The 16797-nt window shown below is 35.1% G+C and overlaps 1 protein-coding gene and 1 long non-coding RNA gene across 4 annotated transcripts; both read left to right on the forward strand.

The window, feature by feature from the left end:
* The first annotated feature begins 3125 nt into the window (after positions 1-3125).
* Positions 3126-4253, forward strand: LOC110866585 (putative F-box protein At1g32420). Its single transcript, XM_022115727.1, has one exon. The coding sequence runs from the start codon at positions 3126-3128 to the stop codon at positions 4251-4253; it is 1128 nt and encodes a 375-aa protein (XP_021971419.1).
* A 5153-nt stretch (positions 4254-9406) lies between these two features.
* Positions 9407-14069, forward strand: LOC110867952. Of its 3 annotated transcripts, XR_002552023.2 has the most exons (5): positions 9409-9663; positions 11349-11431; positions 12991-13096; positions 13529-13758; positions 13858-14069. It is a non-coding gene; the product is annotated as an uncharacterized LOC110867952 (long non-coding RNA). The 3 variants fall into 3 exon arrangements; XR_002552021.2 differs by having other exon boundaries at positions 9407-9663; positions 12991-13758; XR_002552022.2 differs by lacking the exon at positions 13529-13758 and having other exon boundaries at positions 9414-9663.
* The last annotated feature ends 2728 nt before the right edge of the window (positions 14070-16797 follow it).

The following is a 16797-nucleotide window of genomic DNA, read 5'->3' on the forward strand; positions in this document are numbered from 1 at the left end:
AAAGATTATACAACTTTTAAAGTACTTCATTGAATTTGTTAGATTATATTAGTAGTCATATGGTTTTAATAATCATATTTTCCAAGTTTATATAATTGAGAACTTTACAAAATTTTTATGTTTTGTAAGTTTTAACAATAATTTCAACGACAAAATATCAAATACAAATAACTTTAACGTACAAAACGTATAAACTGAAGGTTTTGCTGAAAAAACGCGGTGCCTATTTATATAATTTGGTGTCTATTTATATGGAAAAAGCGGTGCCAAGACATGACTCAAACACCAAAGATTATACAACTTTTGAAGTACTTCATTGAATTTGTTAGATTATTTTTGTAGTAATATGGTTTTAATAATCATATTTTCCAAGTTTATATAATTGAGAACTTTACAAAATTTTTATGTTTTGTAAGTTTTAACAATAATTTCAAAGACAAAAGATCAAATACAAATAACTTTAACGTATACAACGTATGAACCGAAAGTTTTGCTGAAAAAACGCAATGCCTATTTATATAATGTTGGTGTCTATTTATATGGAAAAAGCGGTGCCAAGACATGACTCAAACACCAAAGATTATACAACTTTTAAAGTACTTCATTGAATTTCTTAGATTATTTTTGTAGTAATATGGTTTTAATAATCATATTTTCCAAGTTTACATAATTGAGAACTTTACAAAATTCTTATGTTTTGTAAGTTTTAACAATAATTTCAAAGACAAAAGATCAAATACAAATAACTTTAACATACAAAACGTATGAACTGAAGGTTTTGCTGAAAAAAACGCGGTGCCTATTTATATAATGTTGGTGTCTATTTATATGGAAAAAGCGGTGCCAAGATATGACTCAAACACCAAAGATTATACAACTTTTAAAGTACTTCATTGAATTTGTTAGATTATTTTTGTAGTAATATGGTTTTAATAATCATATTTTCCAAGTTTATATATTTGGGAAATTTACAAAATTTTTATGTCTTGTAAGTTTTAACAATAATTTCAAAGACAATAGATCAAATACAAATAACTTTAAGGTACAAAACGTATGAACTGAAGGTTTTACTGGAAAAACGCGTTGGCATTTTGGTAATTATTAGTAATTATTAAAATTACTCTACAAATGATTCTGATTCTGTAGAGTAATTTTGATCTTTGTAGAGTAATTTTGTAAAATGTTCTCGTTGGGTAATTATCAAAATTACTCTGCAAGTGTATCAAAATTACTCTGCATCAAAATTACTTTACAAGTGAATCAAAATTACTCTGCATGATCAAAACAATACTACTTCTTTAAAGAAAGAGCTTAATCTTTTTGAACGGCTAATAATACTATTAGCACAAAAATCATGCTTTGCATTCACCACAGATGGTGGGTTTTTAATTAAATAAATGAAAAGGCTAAGGAGCTAAGGGTAAAAACCAGAGATGTAAACTTCACTTATCAGTTTTTAGGTAGTTCTTCCTCTTCGTTGCTTTTCTGTACAACATATCAAATATGGCACATGGTTCAAATTCTGACCCATGCAAATTTTGTTCCTTTTTTTTCTTTGTATAATTGAGGGGTGGGCTAAACGTAATCCCTTGTTACTTGTTATACAACCTCCATAAAAAAATCTCTTTAAAAATTATCAAATTCATTACATATAAATCCATTTTTTCGAAAGTCTTTTTTTAAGAGATTCTCATATATCCGACTATAGCCTGCAACACTAACATTATAAAATCATAAGGATTTTTATAAACTAAATCCATATGAGAATGCCATCGTCAAAGTTCATACATATTTTGTTTTGATATCCACGGATCACGGTGAGAATGTTACATATTTATTAGTTGATGAACTTTGAAAATAATTTTGTTTTGATATCCACGGAACAAAACCACAAAGACAGAACAAGGTTTTTAATATCATAACACATATTAAAGATGCATATATTATGACTGAAAATCAAAACACTCCAATATGCATGTCATAAATGCGCAGGGAAAGATTTATTTTGCTATCCCACTTTATTCATCTCATATCTATATTTGTCAATAGTTTGTATGCTACGACCTTCCAATCCCTCCAGTGACGGATCCAGGATTTTTTATCAATGGGTTCAACTTTTTTCAGTGGTCAAATTTCTTACAACCAAACGTTAAAATGTTAAGGTCGGTTTTGCATTCACCAGATGGTTGGTTTTTATGTAAATAAATGAAAATGCTAAGGAGCTAAGGCCGGTAAAACCAGAGATGTAAACTTCACTTATCAGTTTAGTCCTCTTCATTGCTTTTCTGGACAATATATCAAATATGGTACATGTCATTTTCCCAGCTAGCTCCCGTTCCTCTCTCTCTCACACACACTCACTGCTTATATATAGGGCACACCATGATGAGATGCACATAAACAAAATAATTATTCGGTTGAACTCTTTCTCAGAAGAAACTGGTACTCTATCTTCTTCCAAGGTTTGTATTTCCATCTTTTTACCTTTAAATCTTCTTGCAAGTTTGATCATTTCATCTATACAGACCCACATACATGTATATGTGTGCGTGTCTATATATATATATATATAGAGAGAGAGAGAGAGAGAGGTTGTCTTTGTTCTTTGATCACTCCTTTATTCTACTCTTTTCTTCTAGCTTAAAAGAGAGTATAGTAATTGCAAGAAACAAAGTTCTAAATGGAAGAAATGAAATTTGTCTCTTGGGTTGATGACATCCAGTGTTTTTGGTTGTTTTTATGAAGTTTGTTTATTAACGAGTTAGGGTTTCTAAATATATTGTTGCTAGCTTTCCTTTTTATTTTACTTTGAACCTTTTTTGTTAACACTAATTTTTTTTCGTTGATTTTAGCCATGGGATCGTCACAGATCTACTACTAGATCTTGGTTGATCTCAGTTTTCAGGGTTAATTAAGTCTGAAAAATAAAGCAAATAGATCATATATGCATTAATTTAATCAACTTTTATGGTCTAAAGATTTAATTGATATGGGATCGTCACAGTCTACTACTAGATCTTGGGGGTTTGGTTTTTATGCATACCAGGTGTTTAATTGATGAAATGTTTTTTATAATGATTTTGCAGGACTTTACAGGTAACGAGAACTCAATCATCAAAATCAAAATGTCAGACAACATTCCTTTCGAAATCCAAGAGATAATCATGAACAAGCTTCCAGTGGAACCGTTGATTCGATTCCGAACAGTCTGCAAAGCATGGAAGTCCCTCATCGACAGTTCCGATTTCATTCGAAATCATATCACCCAACAGAATCAGCAACATCTGCTCGTAGGGTATCATGAAGCTCTTCATCTCCCGCTAAAATATGTTTCAATTCCTGACGATGATACTGCTACTTTCCCCCATCATAAGGTTCCTGTTACTATTCCCCAATTGGTAGTTAATTCGATTAATCATCATCCTTATTATACAAGAATTGACAGCTCTCACGGATTATTGTGTTTGTTCGGTACCAACAATAAAGCGGTTATTTGGAATCCTTCTATTAGGAAAGCGGTTGATGTTGTTCTGCCTCATATGGTTGATGATGGGATACATGAAAATGTGTTAGGGTTTGGGGTTTGTCCGGAGACTATAGACCCGAAGATTATTAAAATTGGGACTAATATGAAAGATTTGATCCCGTGGCAAGTTGAGGTGTTTACGTTAAGCGCTAGGGTTTGGAGAAGTGCGTATAGTGGCAATCTTCTGAGTAAATCTGTTAGGTTTAGTGGAAACCAGGTGGTTGTAGGTGGAGTTGTTTATTTTATTGTTAGTGATAGGGTTGATGGTAGAGATGGGTGTGGTAATTTGATTATTTCGTTTGATCTGACAAGTGAAGAGTTTGGAGAAGTGAAACTTCCAGATAGCCTAACTTATACTCGTTGTAATTTGTCTATGCGTAAGCTAAGGGAGTCACTTGTTGTGATTGAAGACTGTCTAGAGGAACTCGGTCCAGAGGAAGTCGGTCGAGGGTACTATAAACGAGTTTACCATATATGGAGGATGGAGGATGGTGTTTCAAAGTTGTTTGAAAAGCTCTTCTCTATCGACTACTCACCAGATGGATCAGACGTTGATATAAGGGGCTTTAGGAAGACTGGTGAAGCTTTACTAGAATGGCTAGTTCCTCCTGACTTCGATAGCACACTTGCTGCTTATGAACCTTATTCTAAAGCCATCACTACTCTTGGGATTAATGGAAGTTTTATTTCTGTGTATTCCTTCCAAGAAACATTGCTTCTGCTTTGATCAACCCGTTATTACAGTCAATGAAAAAGGTAATGTCATTTTTTCTAATTAGTTTTCATTCCCTATACGATCAATGTAGTAAATGCCTTTTTTAATGAAATTTGTACCAAATATTATGCATATCGTTTGATTGTGAACTTATTTGAGTTATATATGCCAGGTGGAAATCAATTTAAATGATATAGTGAAATGGGTTACACATAATCCTCCAAATAGGCTACTGGCGAAATTCACTACATAGAAATACACTCGCCTCCAAACCGGGGAAAACCCTCACCTATGGCCGAAGCCCGTGAACACTCGCCCGAAGGCACGACAGTGCAGTGAGGTAAAACCCGCTCAGTTCAAGGATCGAACTAACGATCTCCACCTATTAATATTGAAAAAACCCAACCCATTTCATAAAATCTGGAAAAAAATAAAACAAAACAAACAATGTTGCGTGCATTGGAGCACATTATGCAACGAGCGCATTATGCGAAATTGGCGCATTATTCTCGCATCACGTAAACGCAACGCATCAGTTGTGGCGTTGCACTCTCATTAGCGCATCAGGCGCACCAAGCATTATGCGCGCATATTAAAACCAAGCTCATTTTGATGGCCTAATTTTTCATCAGGTTGTTGTAGAAAGATTGGTGAATAAAGTACTATCGGAGCCGATTCATCCTCAGTTTGCCGTTGCTTCTGTTTGTCGTAAGATCGATTTGTCAATGGCTCAACGACTGGTATGTCATTTGGACTTCAAAGTTGAGATGAATTTTAAAACAAGAATTATTGGATGGAAAGACCTTTAATATTATTAATATGTATATGAAATGGAAGATCACATGCATATGAATACAGATTCAACATTTTGGAGGCAGATGTCATATTCCTTGAAACCTTTGATGCATTCATAGTTACTTTAGCTTTATTATTGATGGAGAAACAGTAAACCCCCTTCATTATCCTTCCTCAAGAGTAAACAGTATTAAGTGCATTCGCTTTCAAGATCCAAGATTTACGAGGCTGGATGCGTAGATTTTTCTTGTGGTATGCATTTTGTTCTGTAAATGCACTTTGGGTGAAAAATGCGGGCTCTCAAACTCAAGGGTCTTTTATGTAATTTGTTAAATCTATTATGTTGGTCAGGGTTTTCATGGTCAGGACTTAGGAACTCATCCTAGTTCGAATTTTGGTGTTTTATTTAGTCAGGGTTTGTATTGTCTTGGGCTTTGGGCCCATGTCCTGACTTTAGTAGTCAGGACTTCCCATTGTATATAAACTCTTAGTGAAATGTTATACAGGGCGATTTCTTTTGTGGAAAGTTTGTTCTTCAAGAAACCCTAATCATTGTCACTGTGTGTGAATTGACGACTACTGTGTGTGACGTCATTCATCAACTTCATCATTCTTGTTCTACACTTTCTTGATCCAATACCATACAATAGTGATTGCTAGGTGGATCCCGCACACCTGGTGATTGCTGTCTGAGTGAGATCCTTGGGTAGGAGACCTTACAAGTGGTATTAGAGCGGTGTGCTTATACTACTGTAGGTTTGGGTTTAGAGGTTTAGTTGAGGAAGATCACATTTTGATTGGGTGTTTGGTGTTGTTTGCTGGGTTTTAAGTGTTTTCCATTAATCATTCATGTGCTTACTCATTCTAGATGATGGATTGTGATTAGAAGGAGCCTTTTAGGATAAACATTCATCTGGGTTTTTACAGAGCTTGAAGATCTTCATCAGGGGGTTTTTGAAGGGTTTTTGAAGGTTAGTAAAGATTCCGTGTTTGATCCATTTTAATTTGTTCAGAGTTTTCTTTTAGTGTTTTTCCTTCAGAGTTTTCCTTCAGAGTTTCCATTCAGTGTTTGTGCTTCAGGATTATTGATGAACTAGTGTGAAGTCACACTTATGAGATATCTTGAAGCAATTTCCTCTCCGAACTAAGAAGTCAGGGTTTACTTCTTTGAGAGGTCAGGACTTTGTGGTCAGGATTTGGAGATCAGGGTTTTTCCTTTTAAGAGGTCAGAGTTTACTTTTAGGGTTTACATACTTTTCTAGTAGTCAGGGTTTACAAGTATTCATAGTTTTTTTAGGGTGTATTCAGAATTTCTTACTTTTACAATTTTAAAACTTCAGGATTTATTTTTTCAAAGGTCAGGGTTTACCTTTAATAGGTCAAAGTTTACAAATTCAGAGTTTAACGTCTGAGTTTAGTAATTAAAATACATCAGGGTTTACAAACTTTTAGAGTTTAGTAACCTAGATCAGAGTTTGATATTTTAAATTAATTTAGAGTTTTACTATTATATTGTCCGAACTTTAAACTAGATAAGATATATTCTGAAGTTACCTTTATTCATCAGAGTTTAACACCTTTATTCATCAGAGTTTTACGAAGTTTCCGAATTTTTGTTTTAATCGTGTTCGAGTTTTTTTTTCCTCTTCAACCGGTCTGAGTTTTTCTTGTTTTTCCTGAAACTGTCCGAGTTTCATTTGTTGAAACTTGTCCGAGTTTAAGGTTCTTTTTTTTTAATTTTCAGAGTTTACTCATTTTCTTTCAGAGTTTGATATTAAAACAATATCCGAATTTATTATATTTTAAGAGAGTCGGAGTTTAACCTTTCATATCCATCCGAGTTCACTCAAGTCTTCATATAGTCCGAGGTTTTCAAGTGATTTAAGCGAGTCAGAGTTTATTATTTTGAAATAGGTAGTTCAGAGTTTAGAAAAGATAGAAAAATCTGAGTTTATTAGTTCAATTCATCCGAGTTTAGGTGTGTGGGGGAGTGTTTCGAGTTTAGAGTGTTTTCGGAGTTTTTGTTTCATTCAGGTTGTGATCCGGGTTATACCACTCTGATTTTCTCTGACTTTTCACTCCGTGTTTCCAAGGTTCTCTTATGTCTCCGGATTTTGTGAACTTAGAAACTTTTTCAAAACAAACTTTCTGTTTAAACTCACTTTTCTTTCACAAACACTCTTTGTTTCTTTCATAACTCATTTCGAAATGGCAAACAACAATCTGACCGCAATGGTGCAAAACCTCAAGCACAATGCTGAGGTAGGGAGTAATGACAAACCTCCTTTGTTGATAAACGAGCTTGATTTTCCTGAGTGGAAGGAGCTTTTCGAAAGGTATGCAAGAGCGAAAGACATCAAGATCTGGTTGTGTATCGTTAAAGGATGTGGAGCCACACCAGTAAGAACGTTAACGATTGATACTTATTTGGCACTCACCAACGACCAAAGAAAATTCTATGATTGTGAAGAGAAAGCAATGTCGATTATTACGATGGCTATGACGCAATCTATACTTCATACTTTCCGTAAGAGAAGTAATTCGAAGGAGTTGTGGGATAGCATGATTGAACGGTATGAGGGAAATGCAATGTACAAGAAACGATGTCTTGAACGATTAAAGACTCAATTCGTTGTGTTTAAAGCATTAAGGAATGAGTCATTTGATGACACGGTGAATCGATTCTATCATATGTTGAGCGAACTTGATCGTAGTCAAGAAGGCATCGACACTGAATTTGAGAAAGTTGAGAAGTTTTTGAATTGCCTTCCCAAAGAATGGAATATGTACACCGCATTGATTAGAGTAGGTGTTCTCTACGAGGAGCTCTCATTGGAAGAAGCTGTACAAAAACTGAAGGGTTATGCCTGGAATACGGAAGATCAAGCATCTGATTTCGAGAAGATCCAAGATCCTCAGTTATATAAAGCTTCAAAACCGACGGATAAGGGTAGTAATGGAGGAGCCGGTGTTGCCCTATATTCAGAGAATGAAGTTCCTGCAAGTAAACACGTCTTTATAAGCAACAATGTCAGTTCAAATGGAACAACAAATTCCAATCAAGGAATGTACTCTTCCAATGGAGCTCATAAATCTCAAGCGACAAACTTGAACATTCCAAAGTTAGATGCAAGCTGCTTAAAGTTGATAGAAGAAAACATGAGCCTTTTGGCGACCTTCATGACTGCCTACGAGAACTTCTGTCTTGGAAAGCTCATTGAACCGTCAAGTCTCGATGAGGACTTTGACCAGATAGACCAAGACGAAATGGGAGAACTTGATCTACAACTCACTATGGCACTCTTAGTCCGAAGAGCGAAGAAATTTCTGTTGAGAACGGGTAGGAAGTTCATAGGAGGTCAGACGAAGACTCGAATGGGAGTCGACATGTCAAAGGTGAAATGTTATAACTGCGGCATCTACGGGCATTTCGCACGTGATTGTCTGAAGCCGAAGATGGAAAGATCTAACAGAGAAAGCAACTCTCAAGGAAACAACTCAAGACCTCACAACAATGCATCAACTAGTTCAAATACAAGTGCTCGTCCAAGTGGTTCTGAAAATCTTACACCTTCGACAAACAATGCTCTGGTGGCTCAACCTTTACAAAATGTGACTGAGCCTTACGACTTGGGTTGTGCATTGGAAGACATTTCAGGAGCTATCGATTCACACTACTAGAAAATGAGCCTAATGCAACTTTTTAGATGCAACTCTTTTCAATAATGTTGCATTAGACTCTAATGCAACATAATTCAACATAAAGGTTGCATTAAAAGATCTAATGTAACCTTTTTAATAAAAAGTTGCAAAATTTGATCAAAATTGCAACCTTTTGACTCAAAAGTTGCAAATTTTACTTAAAATTGCAACTTTTTCTTGAAAAGTTGCATATTTTATTGGAGTTTGTAACTTTTGTTAGAAAAGTTACATTGTTCAAGCTTAGATGCAACTCTAGTGCTAAAGGTTGCGTATGAGATAAAACCACCTTAAACTATGTAAAAAATAAAGTAATAAAAAAGAAATTTTGTTGGTTATGCAAGTGGGTCCCTTCTCACGTCTGCTAAAGGGCTGGCGAAGCATACAATGATGCCCTTCAATGACACCTAGGAGATGGTTTGAGATGCCATTGGGGTGATGTGGCGAGGAGCTTTATCCCACACTGAGCAACCTACAAGTTATCATGACCATGGTCTAATTTGATTAAAAATGTTAATCGTGGTCGAACAATTGAATATAAATAAAGTATACAATTGAATATAAATAAAGAATATAAAAATTATTTATTAATTTTTTTCGATAGTTATAACCTAAATATATATCATCATTATACAATCACATTTTATAATTATTTTAATCTCCCTCCCAAAATCTAAATAGTTCCCCCAAAAGTTTAGATTTTCCTATGAGATTTCACAATGAACATTCATCTCTCCCATTACCCACCCCAATCGCTATTCTTTCGCTGAAACTGCTAGATCGTCTCCTCTTATCGATTCCCACTACTACGCCCCTAATGAATCGCAACTGAGTAACCGATGAACCACAACTGCACCACCAGATGATCTCTCATCGCCGCTCATACCTTGTCACTCAACTCTTCTTCGCTTCACTTCAGCCCCGGAAGGTATATTTGTTTCTCTTCGACCAGTTTTGCTTCAATCACAATTAGGGTTTTAATTAAAACATTGAATTTTGAATTTTTTTTGGGGCACATGTGTGTTGGAGGGGATATCTTATGTTAGGAGGATTTCTAATATCTTTTACAGAAGAAACACTTGTAATACAACTTAAGGTATATCACTCATCATTGAGTACATTCTAATTTTGTATTATGGGTGCATTCTATTATAGATTTGTTGATTAAATTTTGTAAGTGAGTCATGTGTGTGATTAATGATCAGTTTGGGGACTTGGGTTTGATTTAAATTTTGTTAACTAGGGTTCTATAGCAAAGCCAGAGAATCTCTGTGATGGTACATTGAATTTGATGATTTGGTAGTGTATCATTTGTAGTAAGAACGGGGTAAGTTCTTGTAACATTTCATTTGTTTTGACTTATATTTGTTGATCAAATAATTTTCATTGATTGGAATCTTGAAACTTCTGTGCTTTGGCTGCTTGTTTACTATTATCTTTCATTACAATTTATACAATATTTATGTTCTTTTTGTCTGCAAATTGTAATAGCAACTTATCTAAAAATATGTGATACATTATGCCTACTTTTATAAAAAAGCACACAAAATCAAAAATAAAAACATGGTACATTACAACTATTAGGCTTCCTACATAGTTTCTAGATTCTTATGTCATATTGTTTGTTTACTTGGTTGAAGACTTGCACTCCTTATGTAAAGAGTTGTGCAGTTTCATTTCCTTAGTAATTACAGGTGTAATATTTTTAACTAGCTGGTCCATTTTGGATTACTTGCATATGTTTCATGCCTTTATCGATTACTTTAAATGTGTTGTACATCTTTTTCTAGTTTGCTTATCCCTAGGTATTTGACTATGTGTGCAAACGAGATGAGCTCGAGCTCGCTTTACTTATGAGAGCTCGAACTCGGCTCAGTTTGAGCATTGTTCTAAAGCTCGAGCTCGACTCGTTTAATATTTATTAGTTAATTTATATTGATTATCATTAATTTTTATAATGTGTGTGTGTGTTTGTGTATACATATAATTTAGTCATTTTATTATAATTCTATACATAAAATTACTATTATATGAATATATATTTTATATATTAAAAACAAAATATATAAATTTTAAGCTCGTTTAGGCTCATGAGTAGGCTCAAGGTCGATAAGTGAAGCTCGGGCTTTTTTTACAAAATAAGCTTTTATTTAGGCGTGGGCTCAAACTTGTTTAAGCTCAACTCATTTCGAGCCGCTCATCATTATATTTTAATCAAATTACATTTATTACTTTCATGTATATTAAAATTAGATGAGAAAATGAAGTACTTATTATGAACCAGATAAATAATAATCAAAGATCATTATCCCAACAAACCGAACTAATCCCTTGAGCAGCAGCCGTAGCGACTGCATGCCCGCGGCTGCGCGACTTCACCGCACGCAACAACGGCTGCACGCTCGCAGCTGCGCGGCTTCACTTCACGCACGCCGCACGTAGCAGTGGCAATTATCTTATTATTGACTTTGTTTTTTGCACAACTTAAATAATGAAGGTAAGGAGTAAGGTTCCATGTTTTCATGCATACAATACACATTCACTTTTTTTATGTTGGATAAAACTTCTTTGTGTGACTGTTCTTTTTTTTTTTTTTTTTTTTTTTTTTTGCAGCCTTCAACATGTATATGTATGATTATTTGTACATGGGACATGTGAATATAGAATGACTGGATGAGGTCTTCAAAGTTACTCAGGTATGTTTATGAGAATTACATATTCCCCTTCTTAAAAGGTGATTCTTAAATCTACAACCATCCTAGACAGTCAAAGTGGGCGGGTTGGGTTGGGCTGTGGTGTGTTGTGTATGTGATGGTTTAAATTCATTTTTTTAATGTCTTAGAATGTCATTATCATGACTGATGGTATCGGGCTGGTTGGGTTGGGTTTGGTTTTGTTTGGTTGTGTAAAGGGTCAAATTAGGTTCGGGTCAAAACGGGCAGCTTTTATAAAAACAATGTGAAATGAGTTAGGTTCGGGTCAAAACGGGTTGGGTCAAAACAGCTTCACGTGCTATAGTTGTTTTATGGCGGTTAGTGGCCACAGTCGGAACGAGTCAATTAAAAAAACGGTTGTTTTGGTTCGGGTCGAAACAGGTTCGGGTCAAAACGGGTTCGGGTCAGTACGGGTTTTGGGTCAGGTCGGGTTGGTTAAAAAATGTTTTTTTAAAAAAAATAAGTGATTGTACATCAAGGGGCAATTTATCGGGTTAAAACTAATAGATTAAGAGAATTTATACCTTCTTTGTTTGACAAAATGCCAACTTTTAAACATGTGGTTATAATGTCATGTGGTTATAATGTCAACTGAAAGTGTATTTGACGAATAGAATGTTAGTTGTCGATGCATGTCAAGTGTGGGATTATGACTGACGTCGAATGTTGTTTGATGAATTGAAATGGACGAGAGGAACTTATTTTCTTGGAACATGATACGGGTTTTGGTATGGGTTGAAACGGTTCGCCTCGAAACAGTTCGCGTCGAAACGGTAAGCGTCTAAACGGTTCGCGTCGAAACGGTTCGATTCAAAACGGTACTGGTCGAAACGGTATAGGTCGAAACGGTACGTGTTGAAACGGTACGGTCGAAACGGTTCGCGTCGAAGTATGTATATGGTATATGGTTTGGTGTTTTGTATTTGTATTTGTGGTACCGTAGGTCTTGACCCTTTTGATAGCTTCTCTATTTAAAAAATATAGTATGTGGTGTCGAAGTATGTATATGGTTTGGTGTTTTGTATTTGTATTTGTGGTGGATTGTTTCCAGGCCTGCTTCCTGCTGGTTCGTAGTTTCCAATTGAATTATTTTTCATCGTCAATAAATAAATGTGGCTTCAAGATGAAATAAAGTATTTATTTTGGCATTTTAATTAGCTAGTACCATTTTAAAGGTTCTAAATTGATGCAATCTCTTTCTGAAAAAAAATCCAGAACTTAAAAAAAATAAAAAGTGAAATTCAGAAGGCGTCCAACTTTTAGTTTCTACAGATACAAAGAGTTGTTACGTATTGCAGCTTCTGGTAAGAGTTTTTCACTTGTTTATCATTCACGTTAAAGAATTTTTATACTCATTTTATTATACAGTTTGTTATCTTTTGGGATTTACTTTAGGCTTTCTTCCGAGTGGTGGTTCGGTTCATCAAATGTGCAAAGATTCACATTGGGATAATATGGGTTGTTTCTTTTCTAGGTGTGTCTGATTGTGAATATATCATCTTACATTTATAATATTGGAACTATTCTTTGATTAATTATAGATCAGATTGGACATGGATCTGGTACAAATAAACATCTTAGAGAGGATGCAGAAATCGCTATGCAAGGACTCATCAATTTTGCTTAATATACATCTAGTATACATCTGTAAGTTGCTAGCTGTTAATATTTTTATATGTAACCAGGTCATCCAACTACTAGTTTTTTTAGTTTTAGCCTTTTAAGTTTGATTCTTCAAGTTCTTAAGCATACAAATTCTATTGAGCATAAAAATATGTGAGATATACCTGGCAGAATGGGTGGGTTAGGTTGGGCGCAGTGATGGGTCATAATAGGTTCGTGTCAGAACATGTCATTTTATTATAAAAAGCTCAGTTTGGTTCGGGTCAGAATCAGTTTTGATACCAATTGATACAAGTCGGAATGGGTCAACTCTAATCTACAACATATTTTATACTTTAGATCCCTATCGTCCCAGCTAACTATATTCCTTATATTCTGAACTTTTTTTAGTTAAGTTTTTTTCGTAGTAGCATATTTAGGGAATCAGAGTGTAACGTGAATGTGAAATCTTAGCAGCGCCAGGTTTTTGATAAAACGTCAGCGTTAGAACTCGCCCAAAAATCTAAGTGCTAAATCATTCAAAATCTAAGAGAAATCACCATAAAGAATTACTAAAAATTTAGAACAAGAATTAAATAAGCCATAAAACTAGAGGTCTGCATGGGCGATGTGGGAACATCAGCATAGCAAGGCTTCACATCTTTTAAAAAGCACAAGAAAGGGGGACAATACTCCATAAATTTATGGTAAATTAACTTATTACTTATTATCTTTGTAATTGATTGGTTTCATCACTATTTAGCTTCTTAGTCATTCCATTAATTATATTCATATATCTGTTGCAGGCCATTTTACTTTGGGGTATGTGAATGACAAGCGGAGTTTTGAGAAGATGATCAGATTGAATTAACAACTTTACTTGGATTACTTTGTTATTTTGAAATTGGAAATATATGTTAAAGTACAACATAAGATATTGATTACATTTATGTTATTGTGCTGGTGTAATTGAGATACTATTCCATATTAATAAAAATTTTAGTACATCAAACAATGATGTTGTAGAGTTGCCTTTGACTATAATCAAGGTTGCATTTGTTTTACTCTTTATATAATAATGGTTGCATTTGAGTGTAACAAAGGTTGCATTTTGGTGTAGAAAAGGTTGCGTTTGAGGTGGCAAAACTTGCATTTGAGATAACAAAGGTTACATTTGAGTGCTAGAAAAGTTGCACTGAAAGTAAAAAGAGTTGCGTTAGGATATAAAAAAGGTTGCATTATGAAAAGGTTGCATTTGAATAGTAAATGCAACTCTTTAAAAAAAGGTTGCATTTTCTAACAAAAAGGTTGCATTAGGTCTAATGCAACTTCATCTAATGCAGCCCTTGATAAAAGGTTGCATTAGGCCTAATGCAACCTTTTTAACCCCTAATGCAACATTTTATAAGGGTTGCATTAGCATCATTTTCTTGTAGTGTCACAAGCCTTTATGGCTGAAATTATCAACGAAGAAGTGTGTGAAGAGGTTATCGAAGAGGCTAACATTGAGGAACTTGCAGTTGTAGCCGAGGTTTTTGGGGAAGAGTTGGATTCGGGTAACGTTGCTGAGAGTGAAGATAACTTGAATGAAGATTCTGTTGAAAAGTCTAACAAAACAGAAGATGGAGAAAAAGGAGAATGCTTTGATTTCAAGATCTCCACAGCCAAAATGCAGCAATTTGCGGATGCAGAAGCTAAAAGGTTGGAAGAAGATTCCGTAGGAAATGAAGCATGTGCATTCATGGCTGGCATTGAGGTAAAATCAACTCTTTTAGATAAATGGTGTGCAAGATGTGTAGAGTTTGTCACCAAGATTGACAGATATGCACTTCACAACACAATTCTGATTGCAGATTTAGAAAAATCCAGAGAACTCATTGCTGTTTTGTCTAATTCGGATAAAGAACACCGAATTAAGATAAAAGCGCTGAAAAATGATATCTCTGAATTTGAGAGACTTGTCGGACAGGGAACTCTTAAAAATCAGGAATTAAGATCTGAACTTGAAATGAACCAAAATTGTGTTTTGGAAAAGAACAAAATCATTTTGGAGAAAGATAACTTGATTTTAGATTTGCAACGAAAAATTGAAAAGTTCGGGGATTCATCTGAAGTGATGAATTTCTGTATTAACAGGCAACGTCTCAAAGAATCTGAGGAAGAAATGTTCGGCATCGGTTATAAGAAAGTGCCTCCACCAGTAAACCATAATTATACATCGATGCCAAGCATTGATCCTGAATTCGCAAATTTTGTGCCAAAGACCCCTCTGACGGTTGAACCGCAAAGTGAGTCAGAATCTGAGCCTGATGAGGCTTCTGACTCAGAACAGTCGAAGGTGAGCGAAGTCACAAAGAAAAATGAGCTAAATTTTGATAACATTGAGAATTTGATAAGCAATAAAATTTTGGAAATTTTCAATCAAGTTCAAAATGCGAAGTCAAAACCAAAGTCACATGGGAAACCCAAAAAGAATTTGAAAAATTTCCCTAAAACTGAGTTTGTTAAAGGGGAATATTTTATTAAAGAGGAAGAGACAATCGAAACAGGTTCAAACTCTCAGTTTGTCAACCAAATTTTGAAAAATCTCGCTAATGCCTCATCATCTTCGACCAGTCATGAGGAACGTCCAAAGAATGCTGCGAAAGTTCGCAAATGTTATAAGTGTCGTGGGAAAGGACACTTAGCAGCAGATTGTCCAGATGACAAGGGTAAATCCCATGTTGATCCTGATCAGAAGAAACCTTTTGTTGAAAAACCGCAAAATGAAACAGTTAATATTGAAAAGCAAAATGGTAAAAATCAGAAGGTTGAGAAAAACAAAGTGATTAAACAAGAAGTAAAACCGGTTGTCAAAACAAATGTTAAATCATAACAAAATCAGGATCATGGGGAGAAACCAGTTGTTATTAATCGTGGTGAAAGATCGGAAAGTTCATCTCAAAGACATGATACTCGTGAGAAAACCCCTCACAGACGACAAAATTATGTTACTTTGCAGACACATGAGAATGACCATCGTTCTGGAGGTTCGAACAACAACTATGTTAGACCTCATGCATAGAACAGATTCGTGAATGACCGAAATGCCTCAACCCCCCTGATTTTCAAATCAAAGACAACATTCGGATAATCATCCACGATCATTCTCAAGACACGATGATGTTCCTAGATTTGGTAGGAATTTTGAGCCACCCAGGAATCAAAATTATGGTTACCAAAACTATGAAAGCCGAGGTTATGGAAACTCTGGTTATACCAACAGATTGTCAACGTCGTATAATCCACGATTTACGGGGAGTCATTCCAACAATTTCCGAAATGGAAATGGAGGACACAGAGGCGATGATGGTTATTTCGAAGAGTTTTCTTATGTTGACGAATAGGGATGACCCAAGACCATCATGGCTTGGGTCCCACACTCTAACTAAATTTTCTTGTTGGGGAGTGTAGGAGCAGCTGAAGAGGGCTATCTATATTTGGTATATTGATAGTTGTTGTTCCAGACACATGACAGGAAATAAAGAGCTATTGAACAATTTTAAACAAATTCGTGGTGGTTATGTGAATTTTGCCGGTGAGAAGGGAGGTTACAACACCGGGGAAGGTTCTGTGTCAAATGGAAAAATTACGCTGCATAAAGTGAACTACATTGAAGAACTGAAGCATAACTTGATGTCGGTTTCTCAAATCTGTGATAACAAGTACACGATGTTGTTCACTGATAAAACTTGCTTCGTTTTGCG

The sequence above is a fragment of the Helianthus annuus genome, chromosome 7 (assembly GCF_002127325.2).
Source record: "Helianthus annuus cultivar XRQ/B chromosome 7, HanXRQr2.0-SUNRISE, whole genome shotgun sequence".
NCBI classification, from domain to species: domain Eukaryota; kingdom Viridiplantae; phylum Streptophyta; class Magnoliopsida; order Asterales; family Asteraceae; genus Helianthus; species Helianthus annuus.

Bases quoted from the DNA above. Each gene is read 5' to 3' on its own strand.
- LOC110866585 (XM_022115727.1), top strand. From the start codon at position 3,126: ATGTCAGACAACATTCCTTTCGAAATCCAAGAGATAATCATGAACAAG.